Source organism: Natator depressus, chromosome 2, assembly GCF_965152275.1.
Source record: "Natator depressus isolate rNatDep1 chromosome 2, rNatDep2.hap1, whole genome shotgun sequence".
In the NCBI taxonomy this organism is placed as follows: Eukaryota; Metazoa; Chordata; order Testudines; family Cheloniidae; genus Natator; species Natator depressus.
Genome location: NC_134235.1, coordinates 1,237,640 through 1,257,997, shown reverse-complemented (window position 1 = coordinate 1,257,997; position 20,358 = coordinate 1,237,640). Strand labels below are relative to the sequence as shown.

The following is a 20,358-nucleotide window of genomic DNA, read 5'->3' as shown; positions in this document are numbered from 1 at the left end:
CCCGTGGCACTGTGGCCCCCAGGTCACTCTGAGCACCCCCCAGGGCCCCCGGCTGTCCAGCCATAGCTATAGGGGGCCCAGGGCCTCTGCCCTGGCTGGGATGTGTTTGGGCGTCACTGGGGCTGTGGGGGGAGGAGAGGTCAATGGGTCCTGTGGGGGGGCTCCTGCCGGCTCTGCCCCCTGCTCCCAGCCCCATCTCCGAGCCCCGCCCATGGCAGCCCCCCCCGCCCCCCCGGTAGGTGCAGTGGCTGGCAGGCGCTGGGAACCCTGCCTGCCTGCAGGAGTGGCACTTCCTGCCCCGCCCAGCCTGCCCACGCTGGAATGAGCTGGGGGGGGCTAGGAGAAGCGTCCCGGGGCTCGATTGCCGCCGTGCTCCTGCCTTGGGGGTGGTGCCCCGCTGGAGCTGAGCCCCAGGGTGTGTCTGTGCCTCCCCCCATGTCTGCTGAGAGCTGCTGTGCCCCGGCTGCCCCTCGGGTGCAGCCCCCGCCCCTGGCTCCCGTGGGGGAAGTCGGCCCTGCCCCCGGAGGCACACCCCTGCTGGGCACCCGTCCCAGCGAGTGTCTGGCCCTGGGCGGCTGGGAGCTGCACGGGCAGATCTCCACGCTCTCCTGGCCGGACAAGACACGACACGTGAAACCCACGTGGGGAGGGCAGCTGGGCCAGCCCACCCCCGGGGCAGCGAGCCTGTTGGGGCGGGGGGGTCCCCTCTTCATTCGGGCAATTCAGGCTTGGAGGAGGGGTGGGTTCTGGGGAGGGGCGTGTGGCCATTTACACCTGGGCAAGGGGGGATGTTATCCCTGGCTAGCTGCCGTGTGGGGGGCCCTCGCGCCTCCCGGGTGTTCCCAGCCTCCTCACGACCCACAGCTCGCCTGTCCCCGCTGGGCTGTAACCTGCTCACGGGGGGTGTTACACAGGGGCCCTGTCCCGGGCAGGTCAGTGCTCCCCCCACCCTGCCCACTGGCTCAGGGCTCTGGCGGCTAGTGTGGGGCCGGGATTGGAACCCAGGCCTCCTAGCCCCTGAGCCCCTGAGGCCAGTGCAGAGCTGGGCGGAGCCTGTTGCTTCTGGCGCCATGTGCTGGGGGTGATGGGGCTGAGCTGCCCCTCGGGGAGGGCTCGGGGTCCCCACAGAGCTCTGGAGGGGTTCAGCATGAAGGACTGTGGGGCTGGAGCCCTGGCTCCAGAAATGCCTTGGGGCGGGGGGGGGCGCAGTTTGGAATGGCCCCCCTGCTCCCTGTCTGCCATGGGGCTGGGTCTTGCTCCTGCAGCCCTCAGAGATGAGGGTGTCTGTGGGGTGAGAGATGGGCCCCCTGGCTCAGGCAGAGAGCAGGGGGGCACCTGGGCATCGTTCCTGGCACTGCCTGCCCATGGCTCGATGTTCCCAGCTGCTGCTGAGCTGGGGCCGGATGGGGCTGAGCCGGTCCCCACCGGAGCAGCACGGCCCGTCCTGCCGGAGATGGGTCCCAGCCCCTGAGCCTGCTGTGGGGCCCACCCCAGTGTCTGCGGGGCAGGGCGTCGGGGCTGTTCTCCGGGAGGCCTGGCCCGCTGGGCGTGCAGACGGCTGCTCCCTGCCGTGTGCCAGCACCCCTACTCCCCATGGCTCTCCCAGTAGTGACTGAGACCCCGCCCCCACACAGGGACCCCCGCCCGTTGCTGCTGAAGAGCCGCTCCCCTTGGCTCGCCTGCCCCCCACTGCCTTTGGGTCCCTGCTGTGGCCTGTTTGCTGGCACCTTTGGGGGGCTCTCGCCTCTGCCCTGGGCCCCTAGAGCATGTGGGGCTCAGGAGGCACCAGCCCCAGGGGCAGCAGGCTCCTGCAGTGGGGTGAGTGCTGGGGGGGCACTGGAGGGGGTGCCCTGGGGCCCGGCCGGCTGGGACCGACCCAGGTTGCTGCGCTCGGAGGGGTGCCCGGCTGCTGTGACCCACGTGGGAGTGGGTGCAGGGGGCTGCTCTGGGGCATCGGCTATCGGGTCCTCGTGCCCTGGGGCTGGGCATGGGGCACAGCAGGGGGGCGCGGCGCGGCGTGTGAGTCATTGCAACCATTTCCTTCCCATTGGCACCGATGAGTCAGGCCCCTTCCTGCCTGTGCTGAGCTCTGGGAGTCTGCGGGGTCTTGCTCATCCCTCTTCTGAGTGCTGGCCCTGCTGGCCGGGGGGGCTGCCGCCGCTCTCCCCCCCCCCAGACTCCGTAAGCCCCCCGTGCCCCGCCACATGCACTAACACCTGTCGTCTCCTCTCTTGCAGATGAGCGAGACCGGGTCCAGAAGAAAACCTTCACCAAATGGGTCAACAAGCACCTCATCAAGGTAAGGGTGCCCGCCCGCCTCCCCATGGGTAGGGGGTGGGGCCTCTCGGCGGAGGGCAGGGCAGCAGGGGTGACAGCCCAGGGCTGGGCAGGTCCCTCACTGTTAACCAGCAGTGCCTGGTTAGCCTGTGGAACTCACTGCTGCAGGATGGGTGGAGTGAATAGCTGACAATAGGCGGCTCCTACTGTGGGGGGCAAAGTGCCGGCTTGGGGGAAGGTCACTGCATTGCTTTCAGGCCCAGCAGCCCCGGTGGCAATTAACCCCCTGTCACTGGAGCTGGGACTCTCCCCTTGGGGGGCCCAGTTATGGAAGGGCCAGCACACCCCAATCCCTTTCCCAGGGGTGGCTCTCAGGAGGGGAGACCCCTTTGGAGGGGACCCAGCCCCCGGGGGGCCCTAGCCTCCTTCAGCTGGTGGCTACCTGATTGCCCCATGTGTGACCACTCCTGTCTGGCTGCGAAGTGCAGTCCTGCATACTGCCATGCTACCCGCTGTGCCCCACCCCCATGGCCGCCCTGGGGTGGGCGGGATGCCAGAACCGGGATGGAGAGGGGCACATGGAGGGCATCCCACACCTCCCCGTGTGTGACTTGGGGCTGGAAGACCAGGCTCCGCCGAGCAGCAGCCACAGAGTAAGTGACGGGGAGGCGCTGTCTGCGCTGGGTCGGAGCACCGGGCGCCTGGACTGGGCAGGGGGTGGAGGTGTCTGGGCTGCCCTAGATCGCATCTGTCCCCAGCCCCCCGGGGCACGTGCCTGGAACTCGCAGGCTGCGGTGGGCACCAGAGCAGACAGTGCAGCACGGGGCCGGCTGGGGCTGCCGGGCGCTGCCCAGCACTGGTTGGTAATGCCTGGGCAGGGGCGCGGGGAGCAGTCCCTGCCCACGGCGAGGGGAGGCGAGGGCCAGCCGTGCCACAGTATGTGAGGGCGGTGCCCAGCTCCTGCTGGGAGGAGCATCCACATCTGGCACCTGGCTCCGCTCTGCCTCCTGGCGTGAGCCCCAGCCGGAGAGCTTGGCGGGGTGGTAGAAGGGGTGCTTGGAGACAAGGGCTGGGCGCCGGAGCAGTGGGAAGCTGTGTGCTCTGACCAGGCAGGGGCAGTTCAGGCGGGCCGGGGAGCAAGCCTCCGGAGCCTCCCTGGCCTGGAAGGAGCCGCTTTGCCCCGTGCCTGCAGGCAGCCCCATGCCCGGCCGAGCTGGCTGGCTGCCTCTCCTCCCACGGCCGCGCTGAGCACACGGCAGCCTGCGGCCCGGCTCTCAATGGGCGATTGTGCTCCGGCCCCGAGGAGAAGGGGATGTTCCGGGGGGCGTTGATGAAGCAGGATTTCAGAGCTGCGCGGCCAGCGTCCTGTGACCCAGTGCCTGCTCCCCCCACCCCCGCCGCAGCCGCAGCTGGGCGCTTGCAAAAACTGGGCTCTGCTGTGTCTTCCACTGTGGAAAATCGGCTCTGGCCCCCCAGCAGTTCAGCCAGGCCCTTCCGATGGGCCTGGGGAGACGGAAAGTGCCTGGCTGGATCCGCATGGGCCCTGCCTCCTGCCCGATGGGGCTGGCACGAGAGGGAGGGGCAGGAACCCTGCAGCAGGGAGTGCTGGGCTAACGGGACAGCCCCCTCGCCCCGGATAGGAGGGACTGGAACTCTTTCTGTTGTAACCTCGGCTCTTCTCATGAGTCACGTCACTGCTCTGCCCTGGAAATTGCTGAGCTCTCAGCCTTGCTGGCATCTTGCAGCAGGGAGTTCCCCAGGTTGCTGCAGTGCGGAGATACAGCCCTGGCCCCGCATCTAACCAGTAATGCCTGGCCTGGCTGAGTGCAGGGACACGGCCCCGGCCCCGCGTCTAACCAGTAACGCCCGGCCCGGCCGAGTGCAGGGACGCGGCCCTGGCCCCGCGTCTAACCAGTAACGCCCAGTCCGGCCGAGTGCAGGGACACGGCCCGGGCCCCGCGTCTAACCAGTAACGCCCGGCCCGGCCGAGTGCAGGGACACGGCCCGGGCCCTGCGTCTAACCAGTAACGCCCGGCCCGGCCGAGTGCAGGGACACGGCCCTGGCCCCGCGTCTAACCAGTAACGCCTGGCACGGCCGAGTGCAGGGACACGGCCCTGGCCCCGCGTCTAACCAGTAACGCCCGGCCCGGCTGAGTGCAGGGACATGGTCCTGGCCCCGCGTCTAACCAGTAACGCCCGGCCCAGCTGAGTGCAGGGACACGGTCCTGGCCCCGCATCTAACCAGTAACGCCCGGCCCGGCTGAGTGCAGGGACACGGCCCTGGCCCCGCGTCTAACCAGTAACGCCCGGCCCGGCTGAGTGCAGGGACACGGCCCGGGCCCCGCGTCTAACCAGTAACGCCCGACTGAGCACGGGGACGTGGCCACAGTCCCGCATCTAACCAGTAACGCCCGACTGAGCACGGGGACGTGGCCACGGCCCTGCGTCTAACCAGTAACGCCCGACTGAGCACGGGGACGTGGCCACGGCCCTACATCTAACCAGTAACACCCGACTGAGCACGGGGACGTGGCCATCGCCCTGCATCTAACCAGTAACGCCCGACTGAGCACGGGGACGTGGCCACCGCCCTGCATCTAACCAGTAACGCCCGACTGAGCACGGGGACGTGGCCACGGCCCTGCATCTAACCAGTAACGCCCGACTGAGCACGGGGACGTGGCCACGGCCCTGCATCTAACCAGTAACACCCGACTGAGCACGGGGACGTGGCCACCGCCCTGCATCTAACCAGTAACGCCCGACTGAGCACGGGGACGTGGCCACGGCCCTGCATCTAACCAGTAACGCCCGACTGAGCACGGGGACGTGGCCACGGCCCTGCATCTAACCAGTAACGCCCGACTGAGCACGGGGACGTGGCCACGGCCGTGCGTCTAACCACTAGCGCCCGGCTGAGCACGGAGACACGGCCACAGCCCTGAGTCTAACCACTAGCGCCCGGCTGAGCATGGGGCCACGGCCTTGTGTCTAACCACTGGTGCCCAGCTGAGCATGGGGACACGGCCAGGGCCCCGCATCTAACCAGTAATGCCCGACTGAGCACGGGGACACGGACATGGCCCCTCGTCTAACCACTAGTGTCCAGCTGAGCACGGGGGTGTGGCCACGGCCCCGCGTCTAACCAGTAACGCCTGGCTGAGCATGTGGACACGGCCACGGCCCTGCACCGTGCAGGACATGCCGCCTCCTAGCACCAGCTTTTGCCCTGGCACCACGAGCCAAGCCCGGCTCCAGAGAGCAGCACGCGCTGGAGCCCGCCTGCCCTGCCCCCACACGCGTGTCTGGCCACGCACATTCTGGTGTGCCTGCCTGCACCAGCCCTGTGCCAGGCCTGTAATCCCTGCCCCCACGCTCTGTGCACTCAGCTCCCGGGGGCAGGGCCTGGCCTGGCTGGGATGCATCCGGCACACCCCAAACCAGGGCAGACAGCCGACCCTGGCGCCCGTGGCCAGGGCCCTGGGCTACCTGCACAGGCAGAGCGCAGGGTGGCCCATGGGGGGCAGCACATGGGGCCAGGCGGGGGAGATGCCGGGGCTGGCCAGGCTGTGGGGCTGGGTGGGTGGGAGCTCGCTGGCCTGACCCATGTGGGCCGTGAGGCTGGCACAGGGAGCTCCGGCTCTGTGCAGGGGGCAGGCACGGTGCAGCTCTGCAGTTCCGCCATGGGGAGGCCCCCTGTGTGGGGAGGGGAATCTCTCTGCTTTGGTTGGCTCCCCATCGCTCCCTGGGGCCTGCTCCACCCAGGGGGTGAGTGCTGGGCCGGGCTCTCCCAAGCCGAGGGGCTCCAGGGGCACCGCCCGGAGTGGACCATCCAGTGTGGGGGTCCCAGGATCCCTGCTGTGCTCGTGGCCCCGGGGCATGGGCAGCAGGCCGGGCGGGGGCTGGGGAGCTGAACACCGGGTCTGCACCTCCTCTCTGCCCCTAACCCCCCCTCTCTCTCTCTCCCTGCCCTCCCCTCCTGCGGCAGCATTGGCGAGCAGAGGTAGGTGGCATCCCGTCCTATGCACGGCGTGACCGACGGCACCACGCATGGCTCCTGTCTGCCCTCCCTGCTCCCCAGGCAGGGCCCTGGGCTTGGGGCTGTGGGGGGCGGAGGCCATGGGCTGGCAGGGCTCAGGGGCAGCGCACCACAGCGCCCGGAGCCAGGCACAGGCATCAGAGCTCCCGGGCTCCGGCCCCAGCCTGGCCCTGCCAGCGTCAGTGCAGTGGGGAAGGAGGCCAGCCCAGCCCAGCCCTCGGAGCGGGTCAGGCCCTGAAACAACCAGCCTCTGGCAGTGCAAAGGCTGCCCGCCAGGCCCCACAGACCCCGCTAGCTCCAGACAGGTTAGCGCTAGGCACATGCCCAGCCCCTGCACCCAGGACACTCGCAGAATGCCCAGGCCCGCTGGCCCCGAGGAACAGAACGCAGCCACTGTAAGACTCCCCCCAGGGCCAGCGCCTGGCTGGCCCCCTGCACTGTGCGTTTATCAGGAAAGACCAGACGTCCAGGTGACAGGGGAAGGATCATCCAGGTAATATCCAGGTGACAGGGGGAAGGATATTGAAAACAAATGGTGGATGCAAAACCAAATCGTAGCACGCTTTCTGGAGACCGCACGTAGCTAACCGGTTCCCCTTCCGGCTCAAGAGCTTTCTCACCCCAAGTTCTCGCCAGTGTTTTCACCCCAGGCTGGCTGAGACCCTGCTTTCCTGACTGCCGATGCGCTGTCCATTTACTTCCTAAGGTAGGGCTCCGGCGGGGCGGGGGGATGTCTCTGCTTTCTAGAAACACCCCCAGAGTCCGTTGGTTTTACTCCTAGACAGGATAACCCCCGGGGCTTGTTTGTTCCTGTGTGCTCCTTTCCTGGTGATGTCACCGCTCTCGGCTAACATTTGACTTTGTGTGGAAATGGGCGTCCATTGTCTAGCTTACAACACTGATGCACAGTGCTGCCTTGTCTCTGTCTGGAGGACTCGGGTGGAGGCATGTCGCCTTTGGGAACGCAGTGCTCTGGTTCGGATCCACGCCGCCTTGCATGGCACGCACCTGCATTTTGCAGTGACCGTGATGACCCGTGTGACCGTGGCTTTCGTTTGAGCCCTTCCATGATGTTCTTTGGCAAACGAGTCAGACACCTGCACCCCTTGTCAGCGGGCTGCCGAGGTGCTGGGTGAGGGCAGCCCGCCGGGCTCAGGGCTCGGCCGAGGGCTGGCCGGTGGCTCCATGGCTGTGGTTAGCTTTGCCCCCGTTAACGGTTCCTTTCCGTCTCCGCAGGCTCAGCGCCATGTCAGCGACATGTACGAGGACCTGCGGGATGGCCACAACCTCATCTCGCTGCTGGAGGTGCTCTCGGGGGATACCCTGGTAGGTGGCACCGCTGGCTCCCGGACTGCAGCTTGCGCACAGCCGCCTCCCGCTCCGGTGCCCGTCCTGCCAGCGCAGGGGCCCGAAGGAGCAGGTTCTGGTCCGGTGCCGGGGGTGGGGAGGGGAGAGGTTCTCAGGGCGAGTGTCTGCTCTGCGCTGCTCCCCCCGCATGCCACGCCCTCCTCTTCCCCCCCCCCCCCCGCGTCACATCCTCCCCCCACCCCCGCCAGGGCACATCCTCGCCCGCTGACCCATAGGCTGGGCCCCTGCCCGGCCCAGCTCCACCTCCCCCAAACCCTCAGGCCCCTGCAGACTCGGGCCCGGTCCCCTTGGGGGAGGGTCGTGACCCCTGCTTCCCCGGCACACCTGCCCGCTGACCCCGCATGCTCTGTGACCCCTGACCTCTCGCTGGGCCTGCTCGGGAAATCAGCCTGGTTCCCGGCCCCCCGGGCCCCCCGGTGCATCGTGGGCTTTTAACACAGAAACGTTACTTTGCGACACTGAACTTTCTGCTTCTTTGTACCTGTCTGCTGACCCCTGACCTCTGACCTCTGCCCTCTGGCCTTTGCCTCCTGTCCGTGCTGCTCCTGCCGGCTAGCCGAGGGAGCGCGACCTGATCAGGAGCGTGCGGCCGGTGAGTGGTTCCGCCTTCGCTCCCGGCCCCGGCCCGCCCGATTGGCTGGGGAGCCACGAGGTCACGGCGAGCCCAGCCACTCGCCGCTCGGCTCCGCCCGCCGCTCGCCTGCCATTGGCTGGGCTGCTGGGCCGGGCTGGGGGGCAGGCACGGCCGGGGGAGGCCCCGGGGCCCCGCTCTGGGGCCTGCCGCGCTCCTGGGGGCCGCGCCTGCCGGGGCAGAGACCCCTCCGAGCCCCCCGGCCGCTCGCGCCGCCGGCTGGGGCCTGCCGCGGGGGGGCTCAGCAGGGGGCGCTGTTCCCGGCAGGCAGGGCTGGCCCCAGGGGGCACTAGGGGGCGCTGTGGGGCAGGGAGCGGGGCGGGGGCTCAGCAGGGGGCGCTCTCCCCAGCAGGCAGGGCTGGCCCTAGGGGGCGCTGTGGGGCAGGGAGCGGGGCAGGGTCTCAGCAGGGGGCGCTCTCCCCAGCAGGCAGGGCTGGCCCTAGGGGGCGCTGTGGGGCAGGGAGCGGGGCAGGGTCTCAGCAGGGGGCGCTGTCCCCGGCAGGCAGGGCTGGCCCCAGGGGGCGCTAGGGGGCGCTGTGAGGCAGGGAGCAGGGCGGGGGCTCAGCAGGGGGCGCTGTCTCCGGCAGGCAGCTCTGGCGCTAGGGGGCGCTGTGGGGCAGGGAGCAGGGCGGGGGCTCAGCAGGGGGCGCTGTCTCCGGCAGGCAGCTCTGGCGCTAGGGGGCGCTGTGGGGCAGGGAGCAGGGCGGGGGCTCAGCAGGGGGCGCTTTCCCCTGGCAGGCAGGGCTGGCCCTAGGGGGCAGGGAGCGGGGTGGGGGCTCAGCAGGGGGCGCTCTCCCCAGCAGGCAGGGCTGGCCCAGGGGGCGCTAGGGGGCGCTGTGGGGCAGGGAGTGGGGCGGGGGTTCAGCAGGGGGCGCTCACCTGGCAGGCAGGGCTGGCCCAGGGGGCTCTAGGGGGCAGGGGGCGCTAGGGGGCTCAGCAGGGGGCGCTCTCCCCAGCAGGCAGGGCTGGCCCTAGGGGGCGCTGTGGGGCAGGGAGCGGGGCGGGGGCTCAGCAGGGGGCGCTCTCCCCAGCAGGCAGGGTTGGCCCCAGGGGGTCCTAGGGGGCAGGGAGCGAGGTGGGGGCTCAGCAGGGGGCGGTGTCCCCAGCAGGCAGGGCTGGCCCCAGGGGGTGGTGGGGGGTACTAAGGGGCTCATCAGGGGGCGCTGTCCCCAGCAGGCAGGGCTGGCCCCAGGGGGTGCTAGGGGGCGCTGGGGGGCAGGGAGCGGGGCGGGGGCTCAGCAGGGGGTGCTCTCCCCGGCAGGCAGGGCTGGCCCCAGGGGGTGCTAGGGGGCGCTGGGGGGCAGGGAGCGGGTCGGGGTCTCAGCAGGGGGCGCTCTCCCCTGGCAGGCAGGGCTGGCCCTAGGGGGCAGGGAGCGGGGCGGGGGCTCAGCAGGGGGCGCTCTCCCCGGCAGGCAGGGCTGGCCCCAGGGGGTGCTAGGGGGCGCTGGGGGGCAGGGAGCGGGTCGGGGTCTCAGCAGGGGGCGCTGTCCCCGGCAGGCAGGGCTGGCCCTAGGGGGCAGGGAGCGGGGCGGGGGCTCAGCAGGGGGCGCTCTCCCCGGCAGGCAGGGCTGGCCCCAGGGGGTGCTAGGGGGCGCTGGGGGGCAGGGAGCGGGTCGGGGTCTCAGCAGGGGGCGCTGTCCCCGGCAGGCAGGGCTGGCCCTAGGGGGCAGGGAGCGGGGCGGGGACTCAGCAGGGGGCGCTCTCCCCGGCAGGCAGGGCTGGCCCCAGTGCCCCAGCTTGGCGCTTGGGGGGGCTCTCCCCTCTGTTGGCGTGGCCGCAGTGCCCCAGCATCCTTGCGCGGTCTGACACGGGGGTCCCGGTCCCTCCTGGCCAGGCGAGCGGCAGGTCCCTTTTTGCAGGTCCGGAGACTTGCGCTGCGTCATGCCCACGTCCCCTGGGCTGTGCTTGGCGCCCCTTGCAGGCGCCGGGAGGGGCAGGCGTCTCGGGGCGCCACGTGCTGTGTGCGGCGTGGCACCTTGCTGTGCTCCCCGCCCAGGGGCGCCATCTCTGGCTCCGGAGCTCTCGCCGGCCCCAGGCCGTTTGGGGAGGAGGGCGCAGGAAGGCAGATCCGGGCCCTGGCCTGCCCTGGGGCTGGTGGGTGCTGGCCGTGGGGCAGGGCTGGCCGGCTGTATCCAGGTGCCCTGGAGGAAGCTCGGAGCCGCAGCCCAGCTGTGCTCAGCACTTTCCTTGCTATTGTTTCGTTCGGCACATTTCCTTCCAGCCTCCCGTGGGAACAACTAGTGGCTGAGGATTTCCGGGCCCAGCCCCACACCCCCTGCGCTGCCCCTTCCTTCGGGCTCCGCGCCCCACAGCTCCGGCCCGCTGCCGGGAGCCTCCTGTTCCAGCTAGCAAAGGGGGGTCCCTGCCCGGCAGTCCGGCTGGGATGTGCCCTCTCTCCTGGGCACTGCCCTCGGGCTCTGCAGCGTGGGGAGCGCTGCTGCCAAGGGACCTGGAGAGGCAGTGACCAGGCGGGCTGAGCTGCGGGCAGCTGGCTCTATGGCCTGGTGGGACCCCGGCCCTGAGCACCAGCCTGGTTCCCACCCTCCAGAGGTGCCGAGGCCAGCAGCCCTTCCTCTCCAGCCCCTGTCCTCTGTCCGCATGGTTTGCAAGCCCTGTGCTAACCCTGCTTGCGCCGTGAGCCCTGGTCCTGTCCTGAGCACCTCGGCAGCCTCGGGGCCCGGGGCAGGGGAGACCTGGAGGCAGTAGGGAATGCCCTGGGTGCAATTCTTCTCTGCCCCCGGAGAGCAGCGTCCCGGCTTCTCCTCTAGCAATGGGCTCCTGAAGCCCAGCAGCTGTAGGGCAGGGCCCTCAGGCTGGGGGGTAGTGCAGGGAAAGGGGCTGCCCCATTGACGCTGTCCGTCAGTCCCTGGGGAGCTCTGTCACCCCCAACGGCTGAGCCTGCTCCTGCTGCAGCCCCTCGGGATGACTGCTGTCACGGCGTCCCCGGGCGATGCTCTGGAACTGCTCCCCGTGAAGCCAGGCAGGACTCTGGGGCAGTCGCCTTTCTGTGAGCAGCCTGTCTGCAGGACACACAGCTCACCCAGCTTCCACCTTCCTGGGTCTGACCTCGGAGAATTCAGCTTCCTCTGCCCCTCCGTGCGCTTCCCACAGCGAGTCCGCCCAGGCGGGGTCCTGGGGAAGCCAGAGGGTCCTGCCCCCCAACTCCGCAGTCAGACGGGACTCTCAGCCAGCCAGTAAAACAGAAGGTTTATTAGACGACAGGAACATGGTCTAACACAGAGCTTGTAGGTGCAGAGAACAGGACCCCTCAGCTGGGTCCATTTTGGGGGGCAGTGAGCCAGACAACCACGTCTGCCCTTCACTTCATGTCCCAGCCAGCCCCAAACTGAAACTCCCTCCAGCCCCTCCTCCTCTGGGCTTTGTCCCTTTCCCGGGCCAGGAGGTCACCTGATTCCTTTGTTCTCCACCCCTTTAGCTCTCACCTTGCAGGGGGGAAGGGCCCAGGCCATCAGTTGCCAGGAAACAGGGTGTCGGCCATTCTCTGTGTCCAGACCCCTGCACACACCTGCCCTCTAGGGCTCTGCACTGATCATACACCCTTACCCCACCCCCTAGAGACTTAAGAACTGCCTAGGGGAAACTGAGGCACCCCCACACTATTCAGAGGAAACATTAAGAACAGTCCCACTTCGTCACAACTGCGCAGCCCCTGGCCTGCCGGGGCATGGGGCAATGGAATGGGCACCTGGGAGAGGAGCCAGTTAGGGCAGCTAGGCCTGGCCAGGGGGGACCACTCAGCTCCTGCCCCGCCATGAGCTACACCCATGGAGGGAAGGATCCTGGCACCTACTGACTGGGGGCACCAGCTGTTGGGTTCCTCTTGCTCTCACTTGTCCCCGGAGCCCTGGCTCCGCAGTTTGGTAGTGGGGACCTGACTTGTACCAAGGCTGCTGGCCCTGCTTTGCGTGGAGGGAGGAGTGCTCAGGGCACTAGGGGGGCCCTGGTACCCCAGCTTAGCCACTCACCCTCCTGCTCCTTCTGTCTTTGCAGCCCCGCGAGAAGGGGAGAATGCGCTTCCATAAGCTGCAGAATGTGCAGATTGCCCTGGATTACCTGAAACACCGGCAGGTGAGCTGCAGGGGGGGCAGGCCGGGGCCGGGGAGCAGGGGAGGGGCAGGTTCCACCCCTGCTGAGATGGGGGGGGTCTCGCCGGGGGGGCCGGGGGAGGGGCAGGCTCTGCCCCTGCTGTGATGGGGGGTCTCGCCAGGGGCTGGGGGAGGGGCAGGCTCTGCCCCTGCTGTGATGGGGGGGTCTCGCTGGGGGAGGGGCAGGCCCCAGGCCTGCAGCCTGAGGAGCCCATTGGGCCCCATGACGTAACCGCGGCTCTGGCGTCGGCAGGTGAAGCTGGTGAACATCCGCAACGATGACATCGCCGACGGCAACCCCAAGCTCACGCTGGGCCTCATCTGGACCATCATCCTCCACTTCCAGGTGAGCCTGGCTCCACCTGCCCGCCCCCCCGCACCCTTCCCGCCCCCCCAGCGCCCTCTGCTGGGAAAGGCCAGGGCTAGAGCGCTCGCTCTCGCTCTCTTTCACTGGCTCCTGTGGGGCCGGGCATTGGGTAGGGCGGGGACCTGCTCCCTTCTCCCGGGGTTGGGCCGGGAGGGCCGTGGGGCAGGGCTGAGCGGGGAGCTGCTCTGGAGTGGGGTGAGACCTGGGGGCTCCTTGCTTCTCCCTCCCCCTGGCCTGGCCTCAGCCGCTCCCTGCCGGGGGAGCCTCCCGCCCTCCCGCTGGGGCGTGGCCCTTGGCCTCTGCGCGGGAAGCTGGGCTCTGCCAGCCCCGGCGCGGCGGGGGAGGGGAGACGCCGGCCGCCTGGGCGGGAACGTGGCAGCCGCAGGGGCAGCCTTTTGGAGGCTGAGTCACCCGCTCCCTGTGCCAGGCTGCCGAAGCGCGGCTTAGCCCCAGGGCGGAGCCTGGCCGCCGGGGTGACTCAGACACACAGGCCCTGGCTGGCATCCGTGCCTGCTCCCCGCGAGCTAGCCACAGTCGTTTCCTGGCCTTGCGAGTGCTGAACCGGGGGCCGGCGGAGCCCTGGTGAAGCTGGAGCTGCCCAGTTCTCACCGACCACCCGGGAACGGCAGGAACCGGCGGAGCTGGCCCCAGCCACGGGCTTCCTGGCCTGGCCGCCCGGCCGCCCCCGCTCCATTGCACGCGGGTCCCCCCTGCGGCTGCACACCCGTCACCACGCTGCTCCTTGGGGCTGGCTCCTGCTGGGCACCCCTGTGCTGCCCGCCTCGTGCCCTGCCTGGCCTGGAGCTGGGCGTGGCTGTCAGCCCAGCACACGCGCTGCTCTTCCTGGCCAGGCTCTGCAGCTCCTCGGCTCATAGTCCCAGTAGAGTGCAGCCCCCAGGGGTGGGAACGGGGTGGGGCAGGGCCCCCCTTCCCCACAGGCTGCACTGGGGAGGAGGGGCAGCTCAGCTTGCAGAGCCCAACCAAAGGGCTCTGGATCCAGGCGTCCTGGTGTTCCCGGAGGCTGCCCGTGGGCTCCTTTCCCTGCCCGGAGCAGGAGAGCAGGAGCAGGCTGGGGTCTGGGCAGTATCCCTGCCGCAGCAGTGCGGGAGCAGCGGGGGCTGGCTGCTCATGGAGTGCCCAGGGCATCGGGACCTGCCGGAGAGCACCGGGAGTGGAGAGATGCCAGGCAGCTGGCGGAGCAGGTGCTTCCGTCCTGCCCACTCTCGTGGCCCAGCCTGCAGCTTCTGTCGGGGGGGGAGCGTGTGCCGCAGGACGTGTCCCTGGCTGGGGGCCAGCGAGCCCCCCTGCGGCGGGGGGAGGCGTGCAGAGCCGGGCGGTGATTCAGGCGCCATTTCCGCTGGGGTTGGGGGTTTGTGCCCAGCGTGGGCGCTTGCGGTGAGCGCCGGCGACCGGCAGCCCCTAACCGCCCCCCGCAGGCTGCGGTCCCCAGTGAAACAGGAAGGAGGCTGCCTGGAGCCTCGCCACCAGAGACAGCTGCGCCCTGGGGTGGGGTGTCACGGAGTCCCAGGCTGCTCAGGAGCCGCCCCGAGTGAAGCCAGGCAGGACTCTGGTGCAGCGTGACTCTCGCAGGGCACCCTCACGCCCGGGCCAGGAGCCTGCTCGGCTTCGGTGCTTCGGCGCGTTCAGCCCCCTGTTCGCCCCTGGGGAAGCCTGGCACACCCCCAAAGGGCCTGCCCCCCAACGCCGCAGAGAGCAGCGACTCTCAGCCCGCGTGTAACCGAAGGTTTATTAGTCGGCAGGAACACAGCGTAGAACAGAGCGTGTTAGCACAGGAATCGGGAACAGCAAAGTCCATCTTGGGGGGGATCCAGCGGCTGGTGCCCCGGTCTCCCGCTCCAGGAGACGACCCCTTCCAACTGCCTGGCCTCCCTCACGCCCACTGCCCCTCCTCCCTCCTTTGTTTCTTTCCCAGGCCAGCAGGTCACCTGCTCTGCACCACCACCTCCCGCTGGATGGGGACCGGCCGTCAGTTGCCAGGCTGCAGGGTGTCCACTGTTCTCTGCAGCCAGTCGCAGTCGCGCCTGCCCTCTCCGGGTCTCTGGAACGGTCACACCCCCTTATCCCACCACCAAGAGACTTGAATAACACAGAGGGGAAACTGAGGCACACACAGTATTCAGAGAAAACATCAAGAACATTCCCGCTTTGTCCCAGGGTGTCGCTGGGCCAGGGGGTGGAGGAGGCCCCCAGCGGAGCGCTGGGCAGGGGCTCCACAGGGCCAGGGTGGCTGGCTGACACATACCCGTCCCTTCCAGATCTCGGACATCCAGGTGAGCGGGCAGTCCGAGGACATGACGGCCAAGGAGAAGCTGCTGCTGTGGTCGCAGCGCATGGTGGAGGGCTACCAGGGCCTGCGCTGCGACAACTTCACCACCAGCTGGCGGGACGGGCGTCTCTTCAACGCCATCATCCACCATCACAAGTGAGAGATGGGCGGGGGCTGGGCACGGCCTGCACTGGGGGTGGGAGCCGGGGGGAGCAGGGGCTCACCCTCGCTGGCTGGTAAGTGCATGCCCAGTGGTCAGTGCACAGCCACGAGGGGCTGCCCCACACGCAGCTCTGGGAGCCCAGGGGTGCTGGGCTCCCTCGCTCTGGGGTGGCCGCTGCACTGGAGGGTTGGGGGGCAGCGACTGCTCTGTGTGATCTGGGCCTGGGGGCTGCATCCCCGCTCTGGCAAAGACTGCGGGACAGGGTGGCAAGGGTGCCCTGCCCTGCCCTGCCCCACTCGGCTCTGGCAGGCGCCTGTCGCTCCAGGCAGCGAGTTCTGCGGGAGCACGTCGGGACAGCCAGCTGGATAGTTCAGAGAGGTGGAGCCGGGCCGCACCCTGCCCAAGCCCCGGAGCCGGGAACTGTTTTCTCTTCCCAGACCCCTGGGGGCTGGTACAGCCCCCCCAGCTAGCCCCTCTCCTAGCCACCTGGGCTCCCCGGGCGAGTGACTTAGCTGACACACAACAGCTGCTGCCCGGGTCCCCGAGCCATCTCGGCCCCTTGCCACCCTGCAGTCCCCATGCGGGGCTCCCAGGAGGGGGGCTCTCCAAGCAGAGTAGGGGCAGCACATGCAGGCAGATCACAATGGGCCCGTCTCAGCGGGATCGGGCCCATCTCACTTGCCTCCCCATGGAGAGGCGGCTGTTGGCTCTGTGGAGCCCCCACAGCTGGGCCTGCGTAAAATGCAAAATCTCCAGACAAGTTCCAGCCCCTCAGCTTGTCGTGCCAGCGTCACTGAGAGCCGGGCTGGGCAGGCGGTCCCCCTCCGAGCCCCGTGTGCCTCGCCTGCCTGGGCCGCCAGGGCCGCGCTGCCCATCCCCGGCACACAGCGCTGCCCTCAGCTGGGAGTGGGGGGCGGGGGCCTGCTGGAGGCTACGTCAGCTCCCGCTTTCCTCTGTAAGTGTAACAAGTACGTGCAGGAGCCGCCCCGCCCCGGGAGAGGCAGGGGGAGAGCGCGGGGCTGGCAGCACAGTACAGCCGCCACTCTGCAGGGAGAGGGTGGCTCCCCGGCATCGCGGCGCCAGGGCGGGCGGCTCGGCCAGGGGTCCCAGCTCCCCGGCACCAGGGCGGGCTGCTCGGCCAGGGGTCCCGGCTCCCCAGCGCAGTGAGCAGAGGAAGGCTCGGGCCCCGGCATGGAGAGGAGCTCGCGCCAGCGGGTGAAGAAGAAGCTGCACCGGCAGGGGCCAGGCGGCTCAGCGGGGTCCCGGGCGGGGGCGGAGGAGCAGGTGGTGATGCTGTGCGAGGAGATCGCCGACCCCGCTGCGCTGGAGACCCCCAACGTCAGCAGCTCGCTGTACTCCCTGCACTCCACCCTGCAGCTTCAGGAACTGTAGGCACCGGTGCAGCGGGTGGGCTAGGGGAGCCAGGGCAAAGCCTTGACTGGCCGCAGCTGCCCTCTCCCCCCAGGCTGCACTGGCTGGGGGGCTGCAGCTGATCTTGTGGGGGGGACGGGCGGAGCTTGTTCTGCCTCAACTCATCCCCCCTGGGGTGCAGCATTCAGTTAAAAGTACCCGCGTTTACAGCTGCTGAGCGGAGTGGGGGGGGACAGAAACCTGGGCTGGCCCCCACCGGAACAGGGCCCCCAGGCATCTGGCACAGCAGCGGGGTGCGGGGGGAGTTGGCTCTGCAGAGCCGGAGCAGATCTGCCATCTCGGGGCGGCGTTACCTGGCTTCCCCAGGTAAGGCCTCGGGAAGGTCGGCTCCCGCTCCCCGCCGGGCCGTGGCTCCTGCTGCGGACGTGGGGCTCGGCAGGCTGCCCAAGCCCCCGAGCCGGGGGAGCTGCCCCGTTGCTGTGAGGGGCATGGCGCCAGTGGCAGGGCTGGGGGGAATGACCTACGGTGTGGTACTGAGATGCCCTGCCTGGGACGGGACGGGGAGCTGGCAGGAGCCAGCCTGACTGCCGGGCGGGGACAGCGTTGGATTTGGGGGGAGCTGCTGTGCTGAGCTGTGGGGCTGGTCAGAGCTCTCCTGACCCCACAGCCGACATGCTGCCGGGGGGGGGGAGGGGGGGAAAGGGCCTGTGGTATGAGTCAGCGTCTCGTGTTTCCAACTGTGCAAGGGTTAAGTGCTGCGGCTCGCCCGGCCCGCGAGGGGTCCCGGTGCTGCGGCTCGCCCGGCCCGCGAGGGGTCCCGGTGCTGCGGCTCGCCCCGCCCGCGAGGGTCCCGGTGCTGCGGCTCGCCCCGCCCGCGAGGGGTCCCGGTGCTGCGGCTCGCCCCGCCCACGAGGGGTCCCGGTGCTGCGGCTCGCCCCGCCCGCGAGGGGTCCCGGTGCTGCGGCTCGCCCGGCCCGCGAGGGGTCCCGGTGCTACGGCTCGCCCCGCCCGCGAGGGGTCCCGGTGCTGCAGCTCGCCCCGCCCACGAGGGGTCCCGGTGCTGCGGCTCGCCCGGCCCGCGAGGGGTCCCGGTGCTGCGTCTCGCCCAGCCTGCGAGGGGTCCCGGTGCTGCGGCTCGCCCCGCCCGTGAGGGGTTCTCCTAGCCCCTACAGTGGAGGACACTGGTGATGTGCTCTTTGGGGGGCACAGACCTGGCCCAGCCCGCAGCTCCACCAGACGGTGCCCCGAGGCGTCCCAGCTGCTGCTGGCCGGGCATGGCATAGGGGGTGGGGCCGAGCTGTCAGTGGGGCCCCAGAGCAGGCTCCAAGCTGGGCCTGGGGTTTACAGCTCTAGGGATGCCCGGCCCCTCACACGCTCCGTCTCTGACGCAGGCCCATGCTCATCGACATGAATAAGGTGTATCGCCAGACCAACCTGGAGAACCTGGACCAGGCCTTCACCGTGGCCGAGCGGGACCTGGGGGTGACGCGCCTGCTGGACCCTGAAGGTACGAGGTGGGGAAGGGTCCCTGTGCCACACACACAGACCCTTCCTGGCCTGGGGCAGCCACCCAGTGGCTCTGCTCCCTGCAGGGAACGCTTGGGTGCAGCAGCCGCTCGGCCTGGTGGTGAACGGGTGCATCCCATGAGCACAGGGGGCAGCCCCCTGCAGGTGGAGACCCCTCGGCTGGGGGTCCCCCACAGCTGCTCACGCTCTGCCCTCCCCCCAGATGTGGACGTGCCCCAGCCGGACGAGAAGTCCATCATCACCTATGTCTCGTCGCTGTACGATGTCATGCCCCGTGTGCCCGAGGTGTCGGTCGGCATCAAGGCCAATGTGAGTATGGGGCTGTGGAGGCCACGGGACTTCGGGGCCGCTGCGTCTTTGGGGCTGGCCTGAGGGGCCCGGGAGTCCCGCTGTGCCACAGGGACAGGCCATGAGACGCCAGCAGTCCCTCTCTCCACGCTCCCTGCAGCGGGGCCCGATGAGCCACAGGCCGTGGGAGCCCTGGCAATCTGCAGACGCCCGGGAAGAGGAGGGGGCCTGAGGCTGTGGGCCGGCGCCAGAGAAGCAGACTAAGCAGAGAGCTCCCCCTCCCTCCCCTGGCCTGACGCCTCTGGCCTTTGGTCTCCCGCTCAGCCGCGCTTCCCTGCAGAGGGGTGGGGGGGTCCCCTGTGTCACGGAGCCCCGGATCAGTACTTAGGCCCCGGCTTGGGAACGGTCTGAGAGGAACCCCTCAGAGGCCAGACCCCCAGGCCTCTCTCCCGGCTCATGGGCAGCCACGCGGCCTCTTGGCCTCCTCAGCTGAACCCCGGGGGCTCCAGCCCTCCTGCCCCACACCCTCAGCTCTGCCCAGCGAGTCCAACTGGGCCAGACCCCTGGGGAGACCCGGCCACGCAGCAGGGGCTAGTGCCCCTCGCCCAGCGTTCGCAGGACACTCTCCGCGCGGTCACAGCCGGCTTGTTAGCTAGCTGCTCACAGCACGGGATGTGCTCAGGGTGGCCCAGGGAAACGCGGGTTAAAGCCCCGACTGGTGGGGTCAGCCCGGAGCCCAGAGCCCAGCTGTAAGAGCCCCGTTGTTCCAGCTCTGTCTGTCTGTCCGTCTGACCTCCTGGGGCAGTTCCCAGGTGACCCCAGGCTCCTTCCAGCAGCCAACACCCTACCCCCTCACCTCACTCCTCACAGTCCTTTGTTCTCGAGCTGGGGGGTCTTTGCTCAGCCTCCCTGCAGAGAGGTGGGAAACCCCTCCCTACCCCACCCCGCACCTTGGGTGCCAGATGTCAATGTCCCGGTGATTGGCTTTGCCATTGTCTTCTTGGGTTCTCCATTGATATGGGGTCAGCTGGTCGACATTCATAGCCATGTCCCTTAGCCATGCCCGGAAAGCAAACAGTCCTGTCCCCTCCTCCCGCACTGGGAAACAGTGCAGCATGTAGGGGAAACTGAGGCACACATGGGGTTATAAAAAACAGTACTGAAAATTCCGGTGATGGGGGTGGTTGGCCAGTCATTGAGGTTCCCATCCAGGGGTGACTCCAGCCGAAATGGTCCAGGGAGACCAGCGGTTCCTGCCCGCCAAGGAGCTCGGCCCCGAATCCCACCCATCCGTTCTGTGCTCTCTCAACTCCTGGGGGCCGGGGAGGGGAGGCCGGCCAGCCCGGCAGCTGCGGGGACCCGGGGCCATGCTCTCGCCTGTCCCCTAGGAGCAGCAGCTGCGGTGGCAGGAGTACCGCGAGGTGGTGACGGCTCTGCTGCAGTGGATTCGCAATCACACCATCCTCTTCGAGGAGCGCAAGGTGCCGGCCAGCTATGAGGAGATCGAGGTGAGGGGCCTGGCTGTCTGGGCCACGCGGGGGTGATTCCCGGGGATGGGGCTCTGGGGACCTCTCGTCCCCGGGCTGCACAGCCCCATCTCCCCAGCTACAGGTGCCCTTTGGGGCCCCCTGGTTCCTTCGGTGCCCCTTCTCGCTGGGGCAGGAGCAGCCCACATGGCCTCTTCAGCTGCCGCCCACCTCCCGCCGCCCGGGCATGGAGAGGGAGCCCGTGCCTTGCCCTGCGGGAGTGCCCCTCCCGGTGGGGGCGTGCGATCCGGGGCCAGGGGGGCTGCGCACTGAGTGGGCTCCTGGGGTGGGCTGGGGGTGTGCTCAGAGCCTGAGCTGGCGGGGGGGGGCCGTGGTCTCCGAGCCACGTGTTCTGTCTCCTGGCTCCCTTCTCGTCCTGTCCTGACGCGGCTGCTGCTGGCAGGGGAT

The 20,358-nt window shown here is 69.3% G+C and overlaps 1 protein-coding gene across 1 annotated transcript in view; it reads left to right on the top strand.

Annotated features, from left to right (window-relative positions):
* The window catches only part of LOC141983504 (plectin-like), a 129,166-nt gene extending 109,198 nt beyond the window's left edge, over nucleotides 1-19,968 (top strand). Inside the window, exons 5-14 of the mRNA XM_074946703.1 lie at nucleotides 2,238-2,299; nucleotides 6,266-6,280; nucleotides 7,553-7,642; nucleotides 8,241-8,276; nucleotides 12,327-12,404; nucleotides 12,675-12,767; nucleotides 15,065-15,231; nucleotides 18,001-18,116; nucleotides 18,339-18,445; nucleotides 19,813-19,968. Of these exons, the coding sequence (XP_074802804.1) occupies nucleotides 2,238-2,299; nucleotides 6,266-6,280; nucleotides 7,553-7,642; nucleotides 8,241-8,276; nucleotides 12,327-12,404; nucleotides 12,675-12,767; nucleotides 15,065-15,231; nucleotides 18,001-18,116; nucleotides 18,339-18,445; nucleotides 19,813-19,968 (920 nt within the window). The remainder of the gene's footprint in view (nucleotides 1-2,237; nucleotides 2,300-6,265; nucleotides 6,281-7,552; nucleotides 7,643-8,240; nucleotides 8,277-12,326; nucleotides 12,405-12,674; nucleotides 12,768-15,064; nucleotides 15,232-18,000; nucleotides 18,117-18,338; nucleotides 18,446-19,812) is intronic.
* The last annotated feature ends 390 nt before the right edge of the window (nucleotides 19,969-20,358 follow it).